General features: G+C 58.4%; 1 protein-coding gene across 1 annotated transcript in view; it reads right to left on the bottom strand.

The window, feature by feature from the left end:
• The window catches only part of TRIM3 (tripartite motif containing 3), an 80,679-nt gene that overhangs the window by 16,148 nt on the left and 47,817 nt on the right, over nucleotides 1–16,714 (bottom strand). Inside the window, exons 2-4 of the mRNA XM_075851265.1 lie at nucleotides 8,145–8,287; nucleotides 6,557–6,791; nucleotides 5,964–6,115 (exon numbers count right to left, since the gene is read on the bottom strand). Coding sequence (XP_075707380.1) covers nucleotides 5,964–6,115; nucleotides 6,557–6,791; nucleotides 8,145–8,257 — 500 coding nt within the window. The 5' untranslated portion in view covers nucleotides 8,258–8,287. The remainder of the gene's footprint in view (nucleotides 1–5,963; nucleotides 6,116–6,556; nucleotides 6,792–8,144; nucleotides 8,288–16,714) is intronic.

Here is a 16,714-nt window from a genome sequence, read left to right as displayed (position 1 = left end):
GAGCAGGGACGCCCCCAGCCCTAATACCTCTGGCAGCTGACAGCAAGGACACCCCCAGCACGCATACTTCTGGCAGCGGAGAGCAGGAACGCCGCCAGCCCTCATACCTCTGGCAGCTGACAGCAGTGACGCCCCCAGCCCTCACACCTCTGGCAGCGGAGAGAAGGAACGCCCCCAGCCCCCATACCTCTTGCAGCGGAGAGCAGGGACGCCCCCAGCCCTCATACCTCTGGCAGCTAAGAGCAGGGATGCCCCCAGCCCTCATACCTCTGGCAGCTGAGAGCAGGGATGCCCCCAGCCCTCATACCTCTGGCAGCTGAGGGCAGGGATGCCCCCAGCCCTCATACCTCTGGCAGCTGAGGGCAGGGATGCCCCCAGCCCTCATACCTCTGCCAGCTGACAGCAGGGACGCCCCCAGCCCTCATACCTCTGGCAGCTGACAGCAGGGACGCCCCCAGCCCTCATACCTCTGGCAGCTGACAGCAGGGACGCCCCCAGCCCTCATACCTCTGGCAGCGGAGAGCAGGGGAGCCCCCAGCCCTCTGGTAGCTGACAGCAGGGACGCCCCCAGCCCTCATACCTCTGGCAGCTGAGAGCAGGGACGCCCCCAGCCCTCATACCTCTGGCAGCAGGGACGCCCCCAGCCCTCATACCTCTGGCAGCAGGGACGCCCCCAGCCCTCATACCTCTGGCAGCAGACAGCAGGAACGCCCCCAGCCCTCTGGTAGCTGACAGCAAGGACGCCCCGAGCCCTCATACCTCTGGCAGCGGAGAGCAGGGACGCCCCCAGCCCTCAAGCAGCTGACAGCAGGGACGCCCCCAGCCCTCAAGCAGCTGACAGCAGGGACGCCCCGAGCCCTCATACCTCTAGCAGCGGAGAGCAGGGACGCCCCCAGCCCTCATACCTCTGGCAGCTGAGAGCAGGGACGCCCCCAGTCCTCAAGCAGCTGACAGCAGGGACGCCCCAAGCCCTCATACCTCTAGCAGCGGAGAGCAGGGACGCCCCCAGCCCTCATACCTCTGGCAGCTGAGAGCAGGGACGCCCCCAGCCCTCTGAGAGCAGGGACGCCCCCAGCCCTCATACCTCTGGCAGCTGACAGCAAGGACACCCCCAGCCCGCATACTTCTGGCAGCGGAGAGCAGGAACGCCGCCAGCCCTCTGGTAGCTGACAGCAGGGACGCCCCGAGCCCTCATACCTCTGGCAGCGGAGAGCAGGGACGCCCTCATACCTCTGGCAGCGAAGAGAAGGGACGCCCCCAGCCCTCATACCTCTGGCAGCTGATAGCAGGGACACCCCCAGCCCTCGGGCAGCAGGGAGCCCCCAGCCCTCATACCTCTGGCAGCGGAGAGCAGGGACGCCCCCAGCCCTTTGGCAGCGGACAGCAGGGACGCCCCCAGCCCTCATACCTCTGGCAGCGGACAGCAGGGTACCCCCAGCCCTCATACCTCTGGCAGCGGACAGCAGGGTACCCCCAGCCCTCATACCTCTGGCAGCGGACAGCAGGGTACCCCCAGCCCTCATACCTCTGGCAGCGGACAGCAGGGACGCCCCCAGCCATCTGGCAGCTGAGAGCAGGGACGCCCCCAGCCCTCATACCTCTGGCAGCAGGGACACCCCCAGCCCTCATACTTCTGGCAGCAGGGACACCCCCAGCCCTCATACTTCTGGCAGCTGACAGCAGGGACGCCCCCAGCCCTCATACCTCTGGCAGCGGAGAGCAGGAACGCCCCCAGCCCTCTGGCAGCGGAGAGCAGGAACGCCCCCAGCCCTCTGGTAGCTGAGAGCAGGGAGCCCCCAGCCCTCATACCTCTGGCAGCGGAGAGCAGGGACACCCCCAGCTCTCATACCTCTGGCAGCTGAGAGCAGGGACGCCCCCAGCCCTCATACCTCTGGCAGCAGGGACGCCCCCAGCCCTCATACCTCTGGCAGCAGGGACGCCCCCAGCCCTCATACCTCTGGCAGCAGGGACGCCCCCAGCCCTCATACCTCTGGCAGCAGGGACGCCCCCAGCCCTCATACCTCTGGCAGCAGGGACGCCCCCAGCCCTCATACCTCTGGCAGCAGGGACGCCCCCAGCCCTCATACCTCTGGCAGCAGGGACGCCCCCAGCCCTCATACCTCTGGCAGCAGGGACGCCCCCAGCCCTCATACCTCTGGCAGCGGAGAGCAGGGACGCCCCCAGCCCTCATACCTCTGGCAGCGGAGAGCAGGGACGCCCCCAGCCCTCAAGCAGCTGACAGCAGGGACGCCCCCAGCCCTCAAGCAGCTGACAGCAGGGACGCCCCGAGCCCTCATACCTCTAGCAGCAGAGAGCAGGGACGCCCCCAGCCCTCATACCTCTGGCAGCTGAGAGCAGGGACGCCCCCAGCCCTCTGGCCGCTGAGAGCAGGGACGCCCCCAGCCCTCATACCTCTGGCAGCTGACAGCAAGGACACCCCCAGCACACATACTTCTGGCAGCGGAGAGCAGGAACGCCGCCAGCCCTCTGGTAGCTCACAGCAGGGACGCCCCGAGCCCTCATACCTCTGGCAGCGGAGAGCAGGGACGCCCCCAGCCCTCATACCTCTGGCAGCAAAGAGAAGGGACGCCCCCAGCCCTCTGGCAGCGGAGAGCAGGGATGCCCCCAGCCCTCATACCTCTGGCAGCTGACAGCAGGGACACCCCCAGCCCTCATACCTCTGGCCGCTGACAGCAGGGACGCCCCCAGCCATCATACCTCTGGCAGCTGAGAGCTTGGACGCCCCCAGCCCTCTGGCAGCTGACAGCAGGGACGCCCCCAGCCCTCATACCTCTGGCAGCTGACAGCAGGGACGCCCCCAGCCCTCATACCTCTGGCAGCTGAGAGCAGGGACGCCCCCAGCCCTCATACCTCTGGCAGCGGAGAGCAGGGATGCCCCCAGCCCTCATACCTCTGGCAGCGGAGAGCAGGGACGCCCCCAGCCCTCATACCTCTGGCAGCGGAGAGCAGGGACACCCCCAGCCCTCATACCTCTTGCAGCTGACAGCAGGGACGCCCCCAGCCCTCATACCTCTGGAAGCGGAGAGCAGGGACGCCCCCATCCCTCAGGCAGCGGAGAGCAGGGACGCCCCCAGCCCTCATAACTCTGGCAGCGGAGAGCAGGGACACCCCCAGCCCTCATACCTCTTGCAGCTGACAGCAGGGACGCCCCCAGCCCTCATACCTCTGGCAGCAAAGAGAAGGGACGCCCCCAGCCCTCTGGCAGCGGAGAGCAGGGATGCCCCCAGCCCTCATACCTCTGGCAGCTGACAGCAGGGACACCCCCAGCCCTCATACCTCTGGCCGCTGACAGCAGGGACGCCCCCAGCCATCATACCTCTGGCAGCTGAGAGCTTGGACGCCCCCAGCCCTCTGGCAGCTGACAGCAGGGACGCCCCCAGCCCTCATACCTCTGGCAGCTGACAGCAGGGACGCCCCCAGCCCTCATACCTCTGGCAGCTGAGAGCAGGGACGCCCCCAGCCCTCATACCTCTGGCAGCGGAGAGCAGGGATGCCCCCAGCCCTCATACCTCTGGCAGCGGAGAGCAGGGACGCCCCTAGCCCTCATACCTCTGGCAGCGGAGAGCAGGGACACCCCCAGCCCTCATACCTCTTGCAGCTGACAGCAGGGACGCCCCCAGCCCTCATACCTCTGGAAGCGGAGAGCAGGGACGCCCCCATCCCTCAGGCAGCGGAGAGCAGGGACGCCCCCAGCCCTCATAACTCTGGCAGCGGAGAGCAGGGACACCCCCAGCCCTCATACCTCTTGCAGCTGACAGCAGGGACGCCCCCAGCCCTCATACCTCTGGAAGCGGAGAGCAGGGACGCCCCCATCCCTCAGGCAGCGGAGAGCAGGGACGCCCCCAGCCCTCATAACTCTGGCAGCAGGGACGCCCCCAGCCCTCATACCTCTGGCCGCTGACAGCAGGGACGCCCCCAGCCATCATACCTCTGGCAGCTGAGAGCTTGGATGCCCCCAGCCCTCTGGCAGCTGACAGCAGGGACGCCCCCAGCCCTCATACCTCTGGCAGCGGAGAGCAGGGACGCCCCCAGCCCTCATACCTCTGGCAGCGGAGAGCAGGGACACCCCCAGCCCTCATACCTCTGGCAGCTGACAGCAGGGACGCCCCCAGCCCTCATACCTCTGGCAGCTGACAGCAGGGACGCCCCCAGCCCTCATACCTCTGGCAGCTGACAGCAGGGACGCCCCCATCCCTCAGGCAGCGGAGAGCAGGGACGCCCCCAGCCCTCATACCTTTGGCAGCGGACAGCAGGGACGCCCCCAGCCCTCATACCTCTGGCAGCTGACAGCAGGGACGCCCCCAGCCCTCATACCTCTGGCAGCTGACAGCAGGGACGTCCCCAGCCCTCATACCTCTGGCAGCAGGGACGCCCCCAGCCCTCATACCTCTGGCAGCAGGGACACCCATAGCCCTCATACCTCTGGCAGCAGGGACGCCCCCAGCCCTCATACCTCTGGCAGCTGACAGCAGGGACGCCCCCAGCCCTCATACCTCTGGCAGCTGACAGCAGGGACGCCCCCAGCCCTCATACCTCTGGCAGCTGACAGCAGGGACGCCCCCATCCCTCAGGCAGCGGAGAGCAGGGACGCCCCCAGCCCTCATACCTTTGGCAGCGGACAGCAGGGACGCCCCCAGCCCTCATACCTCTGGCAGCTGACAGCAGGGACGCCCCCAGCCCTCATACCTCTGGCAGCTGACAGCAGGGACGTCCCCAGCCCTCATACCTCTGGCAGCAGGGACGCCCCCAGCCCTCATACCTCTGGCAGCAGGGACACCCATAGCCCTCATACTTCTGGCAGCAGGGACACCCACAGCCCTCATACTTCTGGCAGCTGACAGCAGGGACCCCCCCAGCCCTCATATCTCTGGCAGTAGGGACGCCCCCAGCCCTCATACCTCTGGCAGCAGGGACACCCCCAGCCCTCATACCTCTGGCAGCAGGGACCCCCCCAGCCCTCATATATCTGGCAGTAGGGACGCCCCCAGCCCTCATACCTCTGGCAGCAGGGACGCCCCCAGCCCTCATACCTCTGGCAGCAGGGACCCCCCCCCCCAGCCCTCATACCTCTGGCAGCAGGGACCCCCTCCCCCAGCCCTCATACCTCTGGCAGCAGGGACCCCCCCCCCAGCCCTCATACCTCTGGCAGCAGGGACGCCCCCAGCCCTCATACCTCTGGCAGCGGAGAGCAGGGACGTTTAACGGCTCCGGCTCTGCTTATTTATCCTGATGCATCGGAATTAAGCCCGTTAGTGGCCGCCGTGAGAAGGCGTATCGGCGGTCATTAAGGGGTTAAACAGATAAGACAGATAATCCAATGTTTGCGTAATGGAAGGCGGCGCCTGCTCTAATGAATCGCGCGTTACATCGTGTGGACGGCCGGCGGGGGCAGGGTGATGATCTAGACAATGTTCTGCTGGGAAACCTCGCGTCCTGACATTCATGTGGATGTGACACGTGCCCCCGACCTAAACCTTGCTGCAGACCCCACCCCCCCCCCCCCATATCATGGCAGCGTATTCCCTAATGGCAGCGCCCCCTGTCCGCAGGATAAAAACAGTCTGATCCATGGACGCCGCACCTCACAACTCTCCATACCCTCTAACACGGCCCGACATGGACTGTGCAAACGAGCGCCGATCAATCAGACATCCCGCCGACAGGCGCTGGTCTGCTGCTCTCACGAGGCGCTGTGCAGGGGACAGGTCGCTGCGATCGCTCGTCCTCTTTACAGGAACCTTCAGACGTCTCGTGGAGACAGTGACGACGGGTCAGAGCTGTGCGGGGGCAGCGTATTAGTCACGGGGTTACAGCGCTTTGGATGATCGGGGAAGGTCAGTAAAATTGCCTTTGTGATCGACGAAAGAACGGGAAGATTTCTATAAACTCAGTCCCCCCCCCCCCCACAACAGAGTAAATAATGGAGGGGTATTCAGCTTTACCGGCTCTTGATGCTGTCCAGCTGGCTGCGCAGCGATGCCTTGTGCTGCTCCAGGACGTCTTTCAGCGGAACCGTGCAATGCTCCCGGTGCTCACCCTCCGTGCACTCCACACACATGGCCGTCTCACAGGAGCCGCAGTAATACTCCATCGTCTGTCAGGGGAAAGGAGAATTATGGGGAGCCGAGGAACAGGGTGCCAGCTCCTCACCTTCCGCTAGTGACTGGGGCAGGATAAGGGGTGCCAGCTCCTCACCTTCCTCTAGTGACTGGGGCAGGATAAGGGGGTGACAGCTCCTCACCTTCCTCTAGTGACTGGGGCAGGATAAGCGGTGACTGCTTACTTTTCCTTGGTGACTGGGGCAGGATAAGCGGTGACTGCTTACTTTTCCTTGGTGACTGGGGCAGGATAAGCGGTGACTGCTTACTTTTCCTTGGTGACTGGGGCAGGATAAGCGGTGACTGCTTACTTTTCCTTGGTGACTGGGGCAGGATAAGCGGTTACTGCTTACTTTTCCTTGGTGACTGGGGCAGGATAAGCGGTGACTGCTTACTTTTCCTTGGTGACAGGGGCAGGATAAGCGGTGACTGCTTACTTTTCCTTGGTGATTGGGGCAGGATAAGGAGGTTGCGGTCGTGTGGCCGTCACATGGGAGGACATTCTGCTCCTGTCGCCCACTTTCTGGGCTCCTTTGTAAAACTTCCATGAGGTTGGTGATGAAGAAGTTATTCTGCAACGCAGAGACCCCTCGTTCCGGGAGAATGGAGGTCTGACGGCACACGGGGCAGGACAGGGTCAGGCTCTGAGGGGGGATGTAACTCTGCAGACACCTGGAAGTAAACGGAGAATGAAGGAATTAGAGATCAGCGGCTGCGGCGATGGCCGGTGGATTCTAGGGGAGCAGCGTTACCACAAGGACCGGACGACATATTATCCATCATACATTTAAGAGGAGGACCAATGCAATGACCTTGTAGGCCCGGAGCCGCTGTGTTACATGGGACTGCTGACAATCCTTCATGTCTGTGCCTGCAACACACGCAAAAAAGATCCAGACGGGAAAACAACAAAAACACCTGTCTGTAGCGCCACCCACAGCTCAACCCTCAGAACTCCCTGCCAGCTGGATCCGCACCTACCAAGAGCTGCGTCTAAGACGTCTCCATCAGCCAATCAGAAGCCTGCACTGAGGAGGTGCAACAAATCCGAAACGCGCGGTCAGCAAAGTCACGCTTCAGGGAACCCCAAAAAGAGTCAAACGATGACATAAAGGTGAAACTAGAACCTACTGCAAAACAACTACACAGAACCAAATGGAAGAGATCACCAGACGACACCGATGCGTGACCCCCCCCCGGTGCAGGGTGCGAGCGATGCGTGACCCCCCCGGTGCAGGGTGCGAGCGATGCGTGACCCCCCCGGTGCAGGGTGCGAGCGATGCGTGACCCCCCCGGTGCAGGGTGCGAGCGATGCGTGACCCCCCCGGTGCAGGGTGCGAGCGATGCGTGACCCCCCCGGTGCAGGGTGCGAGCGATGCGTGACCCCCCCGGTGCAGGGTGCGAGCGATGCGTGACCCCCCCGGTGCAGGGTGCGAGCGATGCGTGACCCCCCCGGTGCAGGGTGCGAGCGATGCGTGACCCCCCCGGTGCAGGGTGCGAGCGATGCGTGACCCCCCCGGTGCAGGGTGCGAGCGATGCGTGACCCCCCCGGTGCAGGGTGCGAGCGATGCGTGACACCCCCCCGGTGCAGGGTGCGAGCGATGCGTGACACCCCCCCGGTGCAGGGTGCGAGCGATGCGTGACACCCCCCCGGTGCAGGGTGCGAGCGATGCGTGACACCCCCCCGGTGCAGGGTGCGAGCGATGTGTGACACCCCCCCGGTGCAGGGTGCGAGCGATGTGTGACACCCCCCCGGTGCAGGGTGCGAGCGATGTGTGACCCCCCGATGCAGGGTGCGATATGTGACCCCCCCGGTGCAGGGTGCGAGCGATGTGTGACCCTCCCGGTGCAGGGTGCGAGCGATGTGTGACCCCCCCGGTGCAGGGTGTGAGCGATGTGTGACCCCCCCGGTGCAGGGTGCGATATGTGACCCCCGCTGCAGGGTGTGATTACACCGGGAGATCGCCTTTCTTCTCGCTGCGCCCGCACGGGTCACACGGTGGAGATGCTGGAGCGGACACTTACTTCTCGCAGAAGGTGTGCAGACAAGGCAGGACCTTGGGCACGTGATAGCGCTCCAGGCAGATGCTGCAGACCAGGAACTGCTTGTCAATCTGACGCACCACCGGGCTCGCCATGATAGCAAAGTGGAGGCTTCACCAGAATACCTGATACAGAAAGAAAAGAGCGATAAGAACCGGCGGCTGCAAGACGAGAAGTTACGGGTGAGGAAGAAAAGACATGGGCGAAATATGACATGAGATCTGGGAAAGAAGAGGCCGGACATTGCAGACAGAACAGGGTGAAGCCGGCAAGTTCTGTGACCTGGGCAGTGAGGAGGGGGGAGCTGTAGTTATATGGAGGAGGGGGATGTAGAGGAGGACAGGCTGCTGTAGTTATATGGAGGAGGAGGGGGATGTAGAGGAGGACAGGCTGCTGTAGTTATATGGAGGAGAATGTAGAGGAGGACAGGCTGCTGTAGTTATATGGAGGAGGGGGATGTAGAGGAGGACAGGCTGCTGTAGTTATATGGAGGAGGATGTAGAGGAGGACAGGCTGCTGTAGTTATATGGAGGAGGGGGATGTAGAGGAGGACAGGCTGCTGTAGTTATATGGAAGGGGATGTAGAGGAGGACAGGCTGCTGTAGTTATATGGAGGGGGATGTAGAGGAGGACAGGCTGCTGTAGTTATATGGAGGAGGATGTAGAGGAGGACAGGCTGCTGTAGTTATATGGAGGAGGGGGGTGTAGAGGAGGACAGGCTGCTGTAGTTATATGGAGGAGGGGGATGTAGAGGAGGACAGGCTGCTGTAGTTATATGGAGGAGGGGGATGTAGAGGAGGACAGGCTGCTGTAGTTATATGGAGGAGGAGGATGTAGAGGAAGACAGGCTGCTGTAGTTATATGGAGGAGGGGGATGTAGAGGAGGACAGGCTGCTGTAGTTATATGGAGGAGGGGGATGTAGAGGAGGACAGGCTGCTGTAGTTATATGGAGGAGGATGTAGAGGAGGACAGGCTGCTGTAGTTATATGGAGGAGGGGATGTAGAGGAGGACAGGCTGCTGTAGTTATATGGAGGAGGGGGATGTAGAGGAGGACAGGCTGCTGTAGTTATATGGAGGGGGATGTAGAGGAGGACAGGCTGCTGTAGTTATATGGAGGGGGATGTAGAGGAGGACAGGCTGCTGTAGTTATATGGAGGGGGATGTAGAGGAGGACAGGCTGCTGTAGTTATATGGAGGAGGATGTAGGGGAGGACAGGCTGCTGTAGTTATATGGAGGAGGGGGATGTAGAGGAGGACAGGCTGCTGTAGTTATATGGAGGAGGGGGATGTAGAGGAGGACAGGCTGCTGTAGTTATATGGAGGGGGGTGTAGAGGAGGACAGGCTGCTGTAGTTATATGGAGGAGGAGGATGTAGAGGAGGACAGGCTGCTGTAGTTATATGGAGGGGGATGTAGAGGAGGACAGGCTGCTGTAGTTATATGGAGGAGGAGGATGTAGAGGAGGACAGGCTGCTGTAGTTATATGGAGGAGGGGGATGTAGAGGAGGACAGGCTGCTGTAGTTATATGGAGGAGGAGGATGTAGAGGAGGACAGGCTGCTGTAGTTATATGGAGGAGGATGTAGAGGAGGACAGGCTGCTGTAGTTATATGGAGGAGGAGGATGTAGAGGAGGACAGGCTGCTGTAGTTATATGGAGGGGGATGTAGAGGAGGACAGGCTGCTGTAGTTATATGGAGGAGGAGGATGTAGAGGAGGACAGGCTGCTGTAGTTATATGGAGGAGGATGTAGAGGAGGACAGGCTGCTGTAGTTATATGGAGGAGGAGGATGTAGAGGAGGACAGGCTGCTGTAGTTATATGGAGGAGGGGGATGTAGAGGAGGACAGGCTGCTGTAGTTATATGGAGGAGGATGTAGAGGAGGACAGGCTGCTGTAGTTATATGGAGGGGGATGTAGAGGAGGACAGGCTGCTGTAGTTATATGGAGGAGGATGTAGAGGAGGACAGGCTGCTGTAGTTATATGGAGGAGGGGGATGTAGAGGAGGACAGGCTGCTGTAGTTATATGGAGGAGGGGGATGTAGAGTATAACAGGCTGCTGTAGTAATATGGAGGAGGGGGATGTAGAGGAGGACAGGCTGCTGTAGTTATATGGAGCAGAAGGATGTAGAGGAGGACAAGCTGCTGTAGTTATATGGAGGAGGAGGAGGATGTAGAGGAGGACAGGCTGCTGTAGTTATATGGAGGAGGATGTAGAGGAGGACAGGCTGCTGTAGTTATATGGAGGAGGGCGATGTAGAGGAGGACAGGCTGCTGTAGTTATATGGAGGAGGAGGATGTAGAGGAGGACAGGCTGCTGTAGTTATATGGAGGAGGAGGATGTAGAGGAGGACAGGCTGCTGTAGTTATATGGAGGAGGATGTAGAGGAGGACAGGCTGCTGTAGTTATATGGAGGAGGGGATGTAGAGGAGGACAGGCTGCTGTAGTTATATGGAGGGGGATGTAGAGGAGGACAGGCTGCTGTAGTTATATGGAGGAGGGGGATGTAGAGGAGGACAGGCTGCTGTAGTTATATGGAGGAGGGGGATGTAGAGGAGGACAGGCTGCTGTAGTTATATGGAGGAGGAGGATGTAGAGGAGGACAGGCTGCTGTAGTTATATGGAGGAGGAGGATGTAGAGGAGGACAGGCTGCTGTAGTTATATGGAGGAGGGGGATGTAGAGGAGGACAGGCTGCTGTAGTTATATGGAGGAGGGGATGCAGAGGAGGACGGGCTGCTGTAGTTATATGGAGGAGGGGGATAGGCTGCTGTAGTTATATGGAGGAGGATGTAGAGGAGGACAGGCTGCTGTAGTTATATGGAGGAGGGGGATAGGCTGCTGTAGTTATATGGAGGAGGATGTAGAGGAGGACAGGCTGCTGTAGTTATATGGAGGGGGATGTAGAGGAGGACAGGCTGCTGTAGTTATATGGAGGGGGATGTAGAGGAGGACAGGCTGCTGTAGTTATATGGAGGGGGATGTAGAGGAGGACAGGCTGCTGTAGTTATATGGAGGAGGATGTAGAGGAGGACAGGCTGCTGTAGTTATATGGAGGAGGGGGATGTAGAGGAGGACAGGCTGCTGTAGTTATATGGAGGAGGATGGAGAGGAGGACAGGCTGCTGTAGTTATATGGAGGAGGGGGATGTAGAGGAGGACAGGCTGCTGTAGTTATATGGAGGAGGGGGATGTAGAGGAGGACAGGCTGCTGTAGTTATATGGAGGAGGGGGATGTAGAGGAGGACAGGCTGCTGTAGTTATATGGAGGAGGGGATGCAGAGGAGGACGGGCTGCTGTAGTTATATGGAGGAGGGGGATGTAGAGGAGGACAGGCTGCTGTAGTTATATGGAGGAGGAGGATGTAGAGGAGGACAGGCTGCTGTAGTAATATGGAGGAGGGGGATGTAGAGGAGGACAGGCTGCTGTAGTTATATGGAGGAGGGGGATGTAGAGGAGGACAGGCTGCTGTAGTTATATGGAGGAGGAGGATGTAGAGGAGGACAGGCTGCTGTAGTTATATGGAGGAGGGGGATGTAGAGGAGGACAGGCTGCTGTAGTTATATGGAGGAGGATGTAGAGGAGGACAGGCTGCTGTAGTTATATGGAGGAGGGGGATGTAGAGGAGGACAGGCTGCTGTAGTTATATGGAGGGGGGATGTAGAGGAGGACAGGCTGCTGTAGTTATATGGAGAGGGATGTAGAGGAGGACAGGCTGCTGTAGTTATATGGAGGAGAGGGATGTAGAGGAGGACAGGCTGCTGTAGTTATATGGAGGAGGGGGATGTAGAGGAGGACAGGCTGCTGTAGTTATATGGAGGGGGATGTAGAGGAGGACAGGCTGCTGTAGTTATATGGAGGAGGGGGATGTAGAGGAGGACAGGCTGCTGTAGTTATATGGAGGAGGGGGGATGTAGAGGAGGACAGGCTGCTGTAGTTATATGGAGGAGAGGGATGTAGAGGAGGACAGGCTGCTGTAGTTATATGGAGGGGGATGTAGAGGAGGACAGGCTGCTGTAGTTATATGGAGGAGGGGATGTAGAGGAGGACAGGCTGCTGTAGTTATATGGAGGAGGGGATGTAGAGGAGGACAGGCTGCTGTAGTTATATGGAGGAGGGGGATGTAGAGGAGGACAGCCTGCTGTAGTTATATGGATGAGGGGGGTGTAGAGGAGGACAGGCTGCTGTAGTTATATGGAGGAGGGGGATGTAGAGGAGGACAGGCTGCTGTAGTTATATGGAGGAGGATGTAGAGGAGGACAGGCTGCTGTAGTTATATGGAGGAGGGGGATGTAGAGGAGGACAGGCTGCTGTAGTTATATGGAGGAGGAGGATGTAGAGGAGGACGGGCTGCTGTAGTTATATGGAGGAGGGGGATGTAGAGGAGGACAGGCTGCTGTAGTTATATGGAGGAGGAGGATGTAGAGGAGGACAGGCTGCTGTAGTTATATGGAGGAGGAGGATGTAGAGGAGGACAGGCTGCTGTAGTTATATGGAGGAGGATGTAGAGGAGGACAGGCTGCTGTAGTTATATGGAGGGGGAGGATGTAGAGGAGGACAGGCTGCTGTAGTTATATGGAGGAGGGGGATGTAGAGGAGGACAGGCTGCTGTAGTTATATGGAGGAGGAGGATGTAGAGGAGGACAGGCTGCTGTAGTTATATGGAGGAGGGGGATGTAGAGGAGGACAGGCTGCTGTAGTTATATGGATGAGGGGGATGTAGAGGAGGACAGGCTGCTGTAGTTATATGGAGGAGGAGGATGTAGAGGAGGACAGGCTGCTGTAGTTATATGGAGGAGGGGGATGTAGAGGAGGACAGGCTGCTGTAGTTATATGGATGAGGGGGGTGTAGAGGAGGACAGGCTGCTGTAGTTATATGGAGGAGGAGGATGTAGAGGAGGACAGGCTGCTGTAGTTATATGGAGGAGGGGGATGTAGAGGAGGACAGGCTGCTGTAGTTATATGGAGGAGGAGGATGTAGAGGAGGACAGGCTGCTGTAGTTATATGGAGGGGGATGTAGAGGAGGACAGGCTGCTGTAGTTATATGGATGGGGATGTAGAGGAGGACAGGCTGCTGTAGTTATATGGAGGAGGGGGATGTAGAGGAGGACAGGCTGCTGTAGTTATATGGAGGAGGGGGATGTAGAGGAGGACAGGCTGCTGTAGTTATATGGAGTAGGATGTAGAGGAGGACAGGCTGCTGTAGTTATATGGAGGAGGAGGATGTAGAGGAGGACAGGCTGCTGTAGTTATATGGAGGGGGAAGAAGAGGAGGACAGGCTGCTGTAGTTATATGGAGGAGGAGGATGTAGAGGAGGACAGGCTGCTGTAGTTATATGGAGGAGGGGATGTAGAGGAGGACAGGCTGCTGTAGTTATATGGAGGAGGGGGATGTAGAGGAGGACAGGCTGCTGTAGTTATATGGAGGGGGATGTAGAGGAGGACAGGCTGCTGTAGTTATATGGAGGAGGGGGATGTAGAGGAGGACAGGCTGCTGTAGTTATATGGAGGAGGAGGATGTAGAGGAGGACAGGCTGCTGTAGTTATATGGAGGAGGGGGATGTAGAGGAGGACAGGCTGCTGTAGTTATATGGAGGAGGGGGATGTAGAGGAGGACAGGCTGCTGTAGTTATATGGAGGGGGATGTAGAGGAGGACAGGCTGCTGTAGTTATATGGAGGGGGATGTAGAGGAGGACAGGCTGCTGTAGTTATATGGAGGAGGATGTAGAGGAGGACAGGCTGCTGTAGTTATATGGAGGAGGGGGATGTAGAGGAGGACAGGCTGCTGTAGTTATATGGAGGAGGAGGATGTAGAGGAGGACAGGCTGCTGTAGTTATATGGAGGAGGGGGATGTAGAGGAGGACAGGCTGCTGTAGTTATATGGAGGAGGGGGATGGAGAGGAGGACAGGCTGCTGTAGTTATATGGAGGAGGATGTAGAGGAGGACAGGCTGCTGTAGTTATATGGAGGAGGAGGATGTAGATGAGGACAGGCTGCTGTAGTTATATGGAGGAGGGGGTGCAGAGGAGGACAGGCTGCTGTAGTTATATGGAGGAGGATGTAGAGGAGGACAGGCTGCTGTAGTTATATGGAGGAGGATGTAGAGGAGGACAAGCTGATGTAGTTATATGGAGGAGGATGTAGAGGAGGACAGGCTGCTGTAGTTATATGGAGGAGGGGGATGTAGAGGAGGACAGGCTGCTGTAGTTATATGGAGGAGGGGGATGTAGAGGAGGACAGGCTGCTGTAGTTATATGGAGGAGGGGGATGTAGAGGAGGACAGGCTGCTGTAGTTATATGGAGGGGGATGTAGAGGAGGACAGGCTGCTGTAGTTATATGGAGGAGGGGGTGTAGAGGAGGACAGGCTGCTGTAGTTATATGGAGGAGGGGGATGTAGAGGAGGACAGGCTGCTGTAGTTATATGGAGGAGGGGGATGTAGAGGAGGACAGGCTGCTGTAGTTATATGGAGGAGGGGGATGTAGAGTATAACAGGCTGCTGTAGTAATATGGAGGAGGGGGATGTAGAGGAGGACAGGCTGCTGTAGTTATATGGAGCAGAAGGATGTAGAGGAGGACAGGCTGCTGTAGTTATATGGAGGAGGAGGATGTAGAGGAGGACAGGCTGCTGTAGTTATATGGAGGGGATGCAGAGGAGGACGGGCTGCTGTAGTTATATGGAGGAGTAGGATGTAGAGGAGGACAGGCTGCTGTAGTTATATGGAGGAGGGGGATGTAGAGGACAGGCTGCTGTAGTTATATGGAGGAGGGGGATGTAGAGGAGGACGGGCTGCTGTAGTTATATGGAGGAGGGGATGTAGAGGAGGACAGGCTGCTGTAGTTATATGGAGGAGGAGGATGTAGAGGAGGACAGGCTGCTGTAGTTATATGGAGGAGGGGGATGTAGAGGAGGACAGGCTGCTGTAGTTATATGGAGGAGGGGGATGTAGAGGAGGACAGGCTGCTGTAGTTATATGGAGGAGGAGGATGTAGAGGAGGACAGGCTGCTGTAGTTATATGGAGGAGGGGGATGTAGAGGAGGACAGGCTGCTGTAGTTATATGGAGGAGGGGGATGTAGAGGAGGACAGGCTGCTGTAGTTATATGGAGGAGGGGGATGTAGAGGAGGACAGGCTGCTGTAGTTATATGGAGGAGGGGGATGTAGAGGAGGACAGGCTGCTGTAGTTATATGGAGGGGGATGTAGAGGAGGACGGGCTGCTGTAGTTATATGGAGGAGGGGATGTAGAGGAGGACAGGCTGCTGTAGTTATATGGAGGAGGAGGATGTAGAGGAGGACAGGCTGCTGTAGTTATATGGAGGAGGGGGATGTAGAGGAGGACAGGCTGCTGTAGTTATATGGAGGAGGGGGATGTAGAGGAGGACAGGCTGCTGTAGTTATATGGAGGAGGGGGATGTAGAGGAGGACAGGCTGCTGTAGTTATATGGAGGAGGAGGATGTAGAGGAGGACAGGCTGCTGTAGTTATATGGAGGAGGAGGATGTAGAGGAGGACAGGCTGCTGTAGTTATATGGAGGAGGAGGATGTAGAGGAGGACAGGCTGCTGTAGTTATATGGAGGAGGGGGATGTAGAGGAGGACGGGCTGCTGTAGTTATATGGAGGAGGGGGATGTAGAGGAGGACAGGCTGCTGTAGTTATATGGAGGAGGAGGATGTAGAGGAGGACAGGCTGCTGTAGTTATATGGAGCAGAAGGATGTAGAGGACAGGCTGCTGTAGTTATATGGAGGAGGAGGATGTAGAGGAGGATAGGCTGCTGTAGTTATATGGAGGGGGATGTAGAGGAGGACAGGCTGCTGTAGTTATATGGAGGAGGATGTAGAGGAGGACAGGCTGCTGTAGTTATATGGAGGAGGGGTATGTAGAGGAGGACAGGCTGCTGTAGTTATATGGCGGGGGGGATGTAGAGGAGGACGGGCTGCTGTAGTTATATGGAGGAGGGGATGCAGAGGAGGACGGGCTGCTGTAGTTATATGGAGTAGGATGTAGAGGAGGACAGGCTGCTGTAGTTATATGGAGGAGGGGATGTAGAGGAGGACAGGCTGCTGTAGTTATATGGAGGAGGATGTAGAGGAGGACAGGCTGCTGTAGTTATATGGAGGAGGGGGATGTAGAGGAGGACAGGCTGCTGTAGTTATATGGAGGAGGATGTAGATGAGGACAGGCTGCTGTAGTTATATGGAGGAGGGGATGTAGAGGAGGACAGGCTGCTGTAGTTATATGGAGGAGGAGGATGTAGAGGAGGACAGGCTGCTGTAGTTATATGGAGGAGGATGTAGAGGAGGACAGGCTGCTGTAGTTATATGGAGGAGGAGGATGTAGAGGAGGACAGGCTGCTGTAGTTATATGGAGGAGGGGGATGTAGAGGAGGACAGGCTGCTGTAGTTATATGGAGGAGGATGTAGAGGAGGACAGGCTGCTGTAGTTATATGGATGGGGATGTAGAGGAGGACAGGCTGCGGTAGTTATATGGAGGGGGAGGATGTAGAGGAGGACAGGCTGCTGTAGTTATATGGAGGGGGATGTAGAGGAGG

The sequence above is a fragment of the Rhinoderma darwinii genome, chromosome 2 (genome assembly GCF_050947455.1).
Source record: "Rhinoderma darwinii isolate aRhiDar2 chromosome 2, aRhiDar2.hap1, whole genome shotgun sequence".
NCBI lineage: Eukaryota > Metazoa > Chordata > Amphibia > Anura > Rhinodermatidae > Rhinoderma > Rhinoderma darwinii.
Note: the sequence above shows the minus strand (reverse complement) of the source record. Positions and strands in the feature narration are given on the sequence as shown.